Below are 8,623 nucleotides of genomic sequence, written 5' to 3'. Positions count from 1 at the left end.
GATTGGGAGGAAAAAAAATAAATCCCTTTTCCTGATCCATTTATACGGAAGGATTGCTTATAGATTTGGTCGGAGCAGTCCAGGCAATGGACCGGATGATCTGAGGGTCACGATAGATGTTCTGGCCCTCAGCGCTCACACCCCAAAACAGACCGGAAAAAGGGTAACACACGGGGGGGGGTTGGGGGTGAAGTCGCCGGGACAGAAAGCCGACAGGTGTTATGGGGGGGGGGATGATGCCGATGGTTCAGGTGGTTCTGGCTTCGGGTGAGTTTGGTGCAGGGTCTTATAATAAAGGTTAATGTAGTCTGTAGAAATATAGGGGTCTAAACAGAAGACATAAGCTGTACTATAGTCATAACCAGGAACATGAATCAAGACCCCCACGGGGGGAAGACAATTAGGCAAATGTCCCCCCAGGGACTTGTTTGGTTTAATTGCTACACGGTGCGAGTTCCTTCCCTCTCCGGCCCAATTGAGTCAGACCACTCTACTCCGTTTTGCGAACCAGCGTTATCGCGTCTGTTTCTATTCAGGGGCAGTTTAATGTCACGGGCAGCCTTGCCAAGGAACAATGCACATGAAAGTATTTTCTATATGCATTCTTAAAATAAATTTTTAAAAAAACATAATAAAGGTAATTCGCCTTAAGGAGAAGCTACAGCTCTCCTCCTCCGGGGTCCGACATGTCTCACCGCTGTTTCCATACATTTAAAGTGACCCCTTATGAGTGCATGGGGTGGCTGGAGCGTCCCTTTAACTTTGTTTTTAAAGATTTCAAAAAAAAAAAAACACAAAGGATAATGTTTTTCGTGACGTTTACTTCCATGTATGTCACGCTAACATCACGCTAACATCACGCTAACATCACGCTAACATCACGCTAACATCACGGATATACTGCTGATACACGCGTGACATATTCCGTTAAGTTGCTACAGAAGTATTCGAGCCATTCGGCAAAAAACATTAAACGAGAAACAACATGGAATCTCCGTGATTATTATTGTTTTATATAGCGCCATCATATTCCGCAGCGTAGTACAATGTATGACGGGCCATTAAAGAGTTAATATTTAAAGCGTCCCCCCCAATATGGCCGCTGTGTTTCGTCTCGGTGCCCGGTGATAGGTATTTCAGGGTTATTAACTCAGCTAGCAGAGGTATGATGTCATTGAAGTCAATTCCGCTGAACTTTGAAACTTCTCATGGATTCCGCGGTCCCATCGCTTGGACGTTATTTAGTGCTTTAAAGGATAAATGTCTTAATTTACTTAAAAAAATTAGGGTTATGAATTAAAAAAAAAAATGGTACAAAGCTTGAAAGGTGGCGTTACCACCAGTGCAACCAAAAGCAGGTTTCCTTGGTTACTACCCCTTCTCACAATCTGCACCATATCTTTTTGCACATAACCCCCCAGACGCTCGTGTTATTGGGGTCACAGACCCCCCTGTGGTGACCACGGAGACTGCAGATACCCCAGGGGTAGTTGGGCTGCCTCAGTACATTATCGCACGTGATGACCGCCGGCTGGGCCGAAGGTGGTCCGTGTCACCCGTCGTCGTCAAGGTCCCCGTCCAAAATATCGCGACACGTCCCGCCCCTCAGAGCAACCACCTCCCTCCTCCCACGCTTTGCCACCATTGGCTCTTTGCGATTGGCCGCCGTTGTAAACCAACCGTAATCCGACATGGAGTCCCTGCCGGGCCAATCACAGCTTGGTGATGGGTGGGCGGTGTTCGTCCCACAGCTAGGGCCGGACTGTGACAGACGGGCTCGGCTCACAGCGCCTCCGTGCTCCACACGCGCTACAACTTTCCTGAGGTGAGTGGCGGCGCTTGCGTATGAAGGGGGAGGGGCGATTTACCGTATTCGTTATATCCGCGCCCTGAGTGGCGGCTAATTAAGCATCAGTTAACCCCTTCGGTGCTGTTACACCGTATGCCTGCACCGGGGGATCTCGGTTCCATCGTGTGTTTTTGCAATCATTGCTGTGATCGGTGATTAATGGCTTTACCCCTCCCCCTTTGTTGCTCCTCAGGTTCCTCGATTGGAGGGTGTCTCCCGTTTGAGTGTAAGGGCTTTTAAACCCCAACTCGCTCGGCCTGTGCCCAGACTCGTGGCCAGCTCTGCGCTGTGCCGTCCATCTATCCCCGCCGGGCCGCCATTGTACGACGCTTCCTGCTGCTTCCGTTCATCGCACCACCGGGCGAGCCGCGTTGTGTTTATGTCTTTATTGGACGAAAACGGTGAGTACTGAATGGGTATGATAGGTTTCGTGTTCACTGTCCGGTAACGGTGGGGTTTAGAGGTGGAGTGGGGGGTAAGGTTTCCCGCGGGGACGCTGAGGGATACAGCGCTAAAATGGCGGTCGCACCTCGTGACTCTGGCTGTGACGCATGTTGGAGCAACTCGCTGCGCCAGCACCCAGCGCGCCCTCCCTGCAGCTTGGCTGGGTTCCGGGTCTCAGGTGGGTCAGTAGGGGGTGGGCAGACCCTGGCAGAGGGCCTGGGGTGCAGTATTTACTGGGGTGACGGTGGGGAAGGGCACTAGGCCGTGCGCATGCGCAGCGGATCACGAGGCTGACTCAGTTCTGCAGTTCTGAGTCATCAGGAGCGGGCCCTCGGCTCTCCTTCCCCCTCCCTGCTTGTTTTTGTACCCCCAGCCCCCCTGGGTGAGTTACCGGGACCCCGGGGACTGCCTCTATTTATACGTAGATCTCGGGGGGGGGGGGATACCGATGCGCTGATCCGCAGCCTTGGGGTAAAGGGACTGCTGTTTGCAGGGAAGGCTTCCCTTATGTAACACGCCTGCTCCTTTACATATGGAGTGCTGCTCAACGTGCAATAAACTGGGTGCGTGTTACGTGACATCATGCCTGGAGCCGCTCGCTCACACGCTTCTTTGGTTGCTATACAATATATGATGGGGACCCTTAAACAAACAAGGGCTTTATGTCAAAATAGAAGGCCATAGGCTTTGTAATGGAGACTTGCTCTACTGAAATCGTGGTAGATAAGGGGAATAGCTTCCCAGCAGAGGTGGCAGAGACTAATACAGAAAGGGGATTTAAACATGCATGGGATAGGCATACGGCTCCTGAATCTGAGTCTTTACAGCAGGGTGGTTCTTGTCTGTTAAGGGGTCTCGGTATCTTGTAGAACATGTGGGACGTTAACCGTTTCCTGCCTGTAGCTGGCTGTGGTGGGAAGGCTGTATGTCTCTTTGGGTTAAGCGATTATAAGGATTAAAATATAATGCTGTCTCTGTGTGTTTAACCTCTTGTTAACATGAACACCGTGTCCGTTATAAACCAGCGTTTGCATGTGAGGGATCTGTACAGAGTATGTACTGTTACCACGCACACGCTGAAACAACACGCCTCTATTCCTGCATGGAACTTTGGAACACGTCTCTGTTCCGCTCCCCTCCCTCCTGATTTTGTGGGTGGGTGATACTGACGCCGCTGCCCGTGTGGACTTTGCGATTAAAGCCGAGCCTCCGCTGCCATGAACGCTTCTTACACTCGCCACGGGAACGCGGCTGACGCATAACCCTGTAACAAAATCTGTCCACTCTTTCCTCGCCGCGGTCCTGTGGAGTTGATGCGTTTCTTGGGGTCTCTACAGAGAAGTTGCTGTCTTACGGATCCGACTCTGGGCTGCTTTGTGTTATTATCTTACTGGATTCTAAATAATAAAAGCGGGGAGGAATTACATCTGAACAACAGTGTCCATAATTGACTGTTGTTCTCGCTGTATTGGCTAATGGCGGAGTCTGCTGAGCAGCTCTGGGGATTAACAGATAGCCGAACGTCAGCACTCTTGTGTTATCTGCAGAGCTGCCTGTTAGTGATATGATTTGCTAAGCTGGCTTTTCTTACTCCTTCTCTGTATTAACATAATTTTTTTTCCGTTTGCAGAGCTGTTGCGCAGCCATTGGTACCTGTATTGGGGGAACATAGCATACAAGCAAGAAGCTCACAGCCTCGGGGGCGAAATTATTTTCATGTCAGAGACCGAGAACTCTTGCAGTCGTTTATGTCATCCAGTCTTCTCCAGACAGAAGATACCAAAAAGTTGCAATCCAAGAGCTTTTCCTCTTATTGACAAGGCTAATAAAAAGCCAAGATGTCTGTCAACGTCAACCGCAGCGTTTCCGATCAGTTCTATCGGTACAAAATGCCCCGTCTGATTGCCAAGGTGATGTTTCTGAGTAGCTCCTGTTTCTCCGACGCACTATGATCCGACAGCTTCTATAAAGTGTTTTCCCTCTTCTCCCCTTACAGGTAGAGGGCAAAGGAAATGGAATAAAGACGGTAATAGTCAACATGGTTGACGTTGCAAAGGCGCTTAATAGGCCTCCAACGTGTAAGTGATTTCTGAACTGTGTTTTATTTATTAGAAGTGGCCTGAGTCTTAGTGTGTGCTGCCTGAAGCTGTCTCAAACCATAGAGTGTTATGGATCTTGTATGTTTAAATTTGGTGTGAGATGCTTGTTTCTTGCTTGTGGGCTTATTGTCTTAATTGTGTGTGAATTTATTTTTTATTATAGATCCCACCAAATTTTTTGGTTGTGAGCTGGGAGCGCAGACCCAGTTTGATGTTAAGAATGACCGTTTCATTGTCAATGGATCTCATGAGGCAAACAAGCTGCAAGACATGTTGGATGGGTTCATTAAAAAGTTTGTTCTGTGTCCCGAGTGTGATAATCCTGAAACAGATCTGGTAAGTCTGGCTAACGGCATGATTATTACACTGAATGGGGGGGGTTCTTGTGTAACTTCTGGAAATTTTCCAGATAAAGCGTGTGTGCGTGGAGAGAACTACTACCCCTGCCAAGACCCATCTTGCATGTGAAGCATTTTAATGTTGGTCTGGCCGTCGTGTGTATGCATGCTTTGTATAAGCAGGTCGCCGTCGAGCCTGCCTTAAGGATTCCGAGGCTGTTTGAACCCTTCTAGTCCTGTTTATGGCTTCAGAAGTCTATAATTCTATCGCCATCGGTCCAGTTGTTTGTATTGCGGCCAAATAGTAGCAGTTTTTTGTCCAAATGTAATTCATCTGATACCTGTTTTCTTATTACAGCATGTCAATCCCAAGAAACAAACAATAGGCAATTCTTGCAAAGCCTGCGGCTACAGAGGCATGCTAGACACAAGACATAAGCTGTGTACTTTCATTCTCAAAAACCCACCAGGTAAGGCGCTTGATACGTTTTTCTTCATAGCTCAAGCTGGCTCCGTTAATTCATGCTTAAATCAGCATTTTGTAGATATGATCCATCTCTCATTCACTCGCTAGTTTCTGTAGCTCGGGTAGAGTTGTTTATAAGGTGCTAAGACCTTTTTAAGAACCTGTTTAATTTAAGATAGTTGGTTGGATTAATGCTTACCCCAGCCGGTTCATCCGGTCAGTACATGCATGCAGATCTCCAGAGCGAGGTGCAAGCAACACTCTGTGGCAGACGGCTGTCTTCTGTCCCAATTTTTCGCTTGCTAAACTAAATACAAGCTGAACGAGCTTTCCCGGTAACCTCCCGGTGAGATTTACCGGTTAGTTGGCTCTGACAATCGCATCGGTCGTTGGAGCGGCACTTTACGATACTAAACCGGTCTTCTTGCAGAGAATACGGACGGCAATACGGGGAAAAAAGAAAAGGATAAAAAGAACAGGAAGGGGAAAGAAAAAGAAAATGGTTCTGTAGCAAACAACGATTCCTCGGATTTATCAGAGTTCGGTCCTCCGCGTGGGGTAAGTAGCTGAGCTGCGTCTGTATTTTGTGCGATTGGCCATGCTGTGCATAGGGGTTTCACGGGGGGGGGGTGTCAAGATTTTTTGCAATAAAAATATTTCTCCCTCAGGAGGACGATGACGACGAGGACTGGGGCGAGGACACAACTGCGGAGGCACAAAGACGCAGGATGGAAGAAATTAGTGATCACGCGAAGAATCTTACGCTCAGCGATGACCTAGAGAGATCTGTTGAAGACAGAGTAAATATGCTCTTTGACTATGTCAAGGTATGTATAGCTTCCTTCTCTCCGCTGCCGTGAATATGATCTCTGTGAATAACACTCCCGTCGCCCCTGCAGAAAAAGAAGGAAGAGGGTGTAATCGACTCCTCGGACAAGGACATCTTGGCCGAGGCTGAAAGGCTTGAGGTGAAGGCTATGGGACCTCTGGTGTTGACTGAAGTTCTGTTCAATGACCAGATCAGAGATCAGATTAAGAAGTACAGGCGTCACTTCCTCCGTGTAAGTTTATACGTTGTCAATAAAGTTTTTTTATCTCGGATTTGAATGTCAAAAACCACTGGATTAGTAACTCGAACAGAGCAACTGCCCCGGTTTCTAAACATTTTTTCTTTCTTTGCCAGTTTTGCCACAACAACAAGAAAGCACAGAAGTACCTTCTCCATGGCTTTGAGTGTGTTGTGGACATACACCGGGCTCACCTCCTCCCCAAAATACCGCATATCTTGAAGGAAATGTATGACGCAGACCTCCTTGAAGAGGATGTGATCATCGGCTGGGCTGAGAAGGTGGGTGCAGACTATCGTTTTTATAGTCTCTAAAATCTGTGACAATTTAGCAAAGCATTGATGCCGATATTTGCAAGTGTGCGTAAAATACATAGATATAAATGCTCCTCTGTGCAGCGGCGCGGTTAACCCTTTGGTGAATAACGGCGAGGTCTTGTGCGTAGAACAGCTTATCAATTGATGGTTATTTCCTCCCTCTCCAGCCTTCAAAAAAATACGTCTCTAAAGAGCTTGCCAAAGATATCCGTTCAAAGGCAGAGCCCTTTATCAAATGGCTGAAGGAAGCTGAAGAGGAGTCGTCCGGTGAGGAGGATGACGAGGAAGAAGATGAAAATATCGAGGTAAATAAACTAGAAATTTGCGTAATGTACTAATTGCACATTATCTTCCCACCCACATAATTCTTAGTAAAGTAGTTCTGTTCGGAAGTGGAAAATTCCGTTACACAGTGGCGCCCACCTGTATTTTATTACTAGTATCGGTTAAAAAATTATATATTTGCATGTTTTTTTCAGGCAGCTGCATATTAGCTGTTTTGTATGAGTTCTCTCTCTAATCTGAGCCCGAACTACTAGACATTTCTACCCCTTATCATATTGTCTGTGGGGAAACAATAGGTCAGTCTTAATCAACCAGTTACACTCCCTGACTAATGAAGGTCTATGGGGAACAGACTTCATTAGCATGGCCATAAAGCATCAGCTCAGTGTGGTGTTTGGGTCGGGAAAGTCACTCAAAATATCACATGACCGACAATGACGGCTGCAGATAAAGGGAGTTTATTGGATGAAAAGAACCTGTAACGTGTAAAGCACTGGAAAATGTCTTTCTGCACTGCATCTTTGTGTCTGAGCTGCTTGTATAAGAGATGCTCAGCTGCCAGACGCTGCATTTCACATTCGTTTTGAGTATGTGCCCTGGGCCTGGCTTGTCGGGAGCTCGCGGGTATCTCGCGAAATGCTGGCGTATTTTAATGGCTGCTCGTTTGTCTTGGCAGGTTGTCTATTCTACATCCGTGAGCGTTCCCAAGGTTGAAACGGTCAAGGTACCAGTTGAGAAAGACGACGACATCGATATCGATGCCATTTAAAGCTGACTAGATCTACTTAAAGTTATGATTCAGTTTCCGCTTCTACGTTGTACGCCCGGAGTGCAGCATGTATGTGATAAAGCCGGACGAGCCGAACATCATGCTGCACTTTTTACGCTTACACCTTTCTTTATGCTGTGATTTATGGTCTTTAACAATGTTTAACAAATTATGAGACGCCAACAGAAGAGTCTTAGTTTTGTCTAAAGCATGTGATTACTTTTTTTAAATTCTAATGTTTGATGCACATTTATACAGTTGTGAATAAAGGGTTATGAGGAGATCTGTTTCGTGGCTGCTATTCTGATTTGGGGCCAATGGGAGTGCTCGGGTTAACACCAGTTTCATACTGGGAACTGAATGGGTGCGGGCAAAATAACTTGTGGGGCAACCCTGATCCTTTAAATTCTGCTAATGATGCACCGTTCCCAATGACCGCAGTGAAACACAACAAAACATAAGTACTGAGATTAAAAAAATATATATATATATATATATATATAAAAATGCATATGGTATATAAAAAAGGCTTTCGGGGCCCCAGCCCAACAGGAAAAAGGAAGAGACCGTAAGTCTTCAGTACAAACACTAACTTGACTGTATCTACAATAATATTGCTGGCTGAACTTCATGGGAATTGTAGTTAAAACAGTAGGGGTGACAATCGCCATCTTTAGTTGGGCACAACACATTTTCAGCTCGGACTGTTTGTGTGGCTCTGATTCCCTCCCCGATGCAGGGGAAAGTAGCTGAACGCCTATTCAAAGGGTCAGGCCGGAATTATTTACATGCGACAGCCTTTTGTAACCCCGCGCCACCCAAGTTTTTGTCTTGTCTCCCTCTGGATTACCGGGAAGCATCGAGGCCCTACGCCCCCCCCCCCCCGGCAGACCAAACCAGCAAAGTGCAAAAACTGACAATGGGTACGGTGATCAGTGGAAGGGGTTAAATCCCCGCAACTAAAATCTAATATAAAGAATCCAGAGTTT

At 46.9% G+C, this 8,623-nt stretch overlaps 1 protein-coding gene across 1 annotated transcript; it reads left to right on the top strand.

Moving 5' to 3' along the window:
- The first annotated feature begins 1,711 nt into the window (after positions 1-1,711).
- On the top strand, positions 1,712-7,917 carry EIF5 (eukaryotic translation initiation factor 5). Its single transcript, XM_053475472.1, has 12 exons — positions 1,712-1,825; positions 2,043-2,250; positions 3,924-4,203; positions 4,290-4,371; positions 4,556-4,728; positions 5,089-5,200; positions 5,627-5,754; positions 5,865-6,023; positions 6,096-6,257; positions 6,380-6,544; positions 6,748-6,885; positions 7,542-7,917. Exons 3-12 carry the CDS (start codon positions 4,132-4,134, stop codon positions 7,632-7,634), a joined length of 1,284 nt encoding a protein of 427 aa, XP_053331447.1. The 5' UTR covers positions 1,712-1,825; positions 2,043-2,250; positions 3,924-4,131; the 3' UTR covers positions 7,635-7,917.
- The last annotated feature ends 706 nt before the right edge of the window (positions 7,918-8,623 follow it).

Source organism: Spea bombifrons, chromosome 9 (genome assembly GCF_027358695.1).
Source record: "Spea bombifrons isolate aSpeBom1 chromosome 9, aSpeBom1.2.pri, whole genome shotgun sequence".
Taxonomy (NCBI): domain Eukaryota; kingdom Metazoa; phylum Chordata; class Amphibia; order Anura; family Pelobatidae; genus Spea; species Spea bombifrons.
The sequence above is the reverse complement of the archived record's forward strand: the minus strand, read 5'-3'. Positions and strand labels throughout refer to the sequence as shown.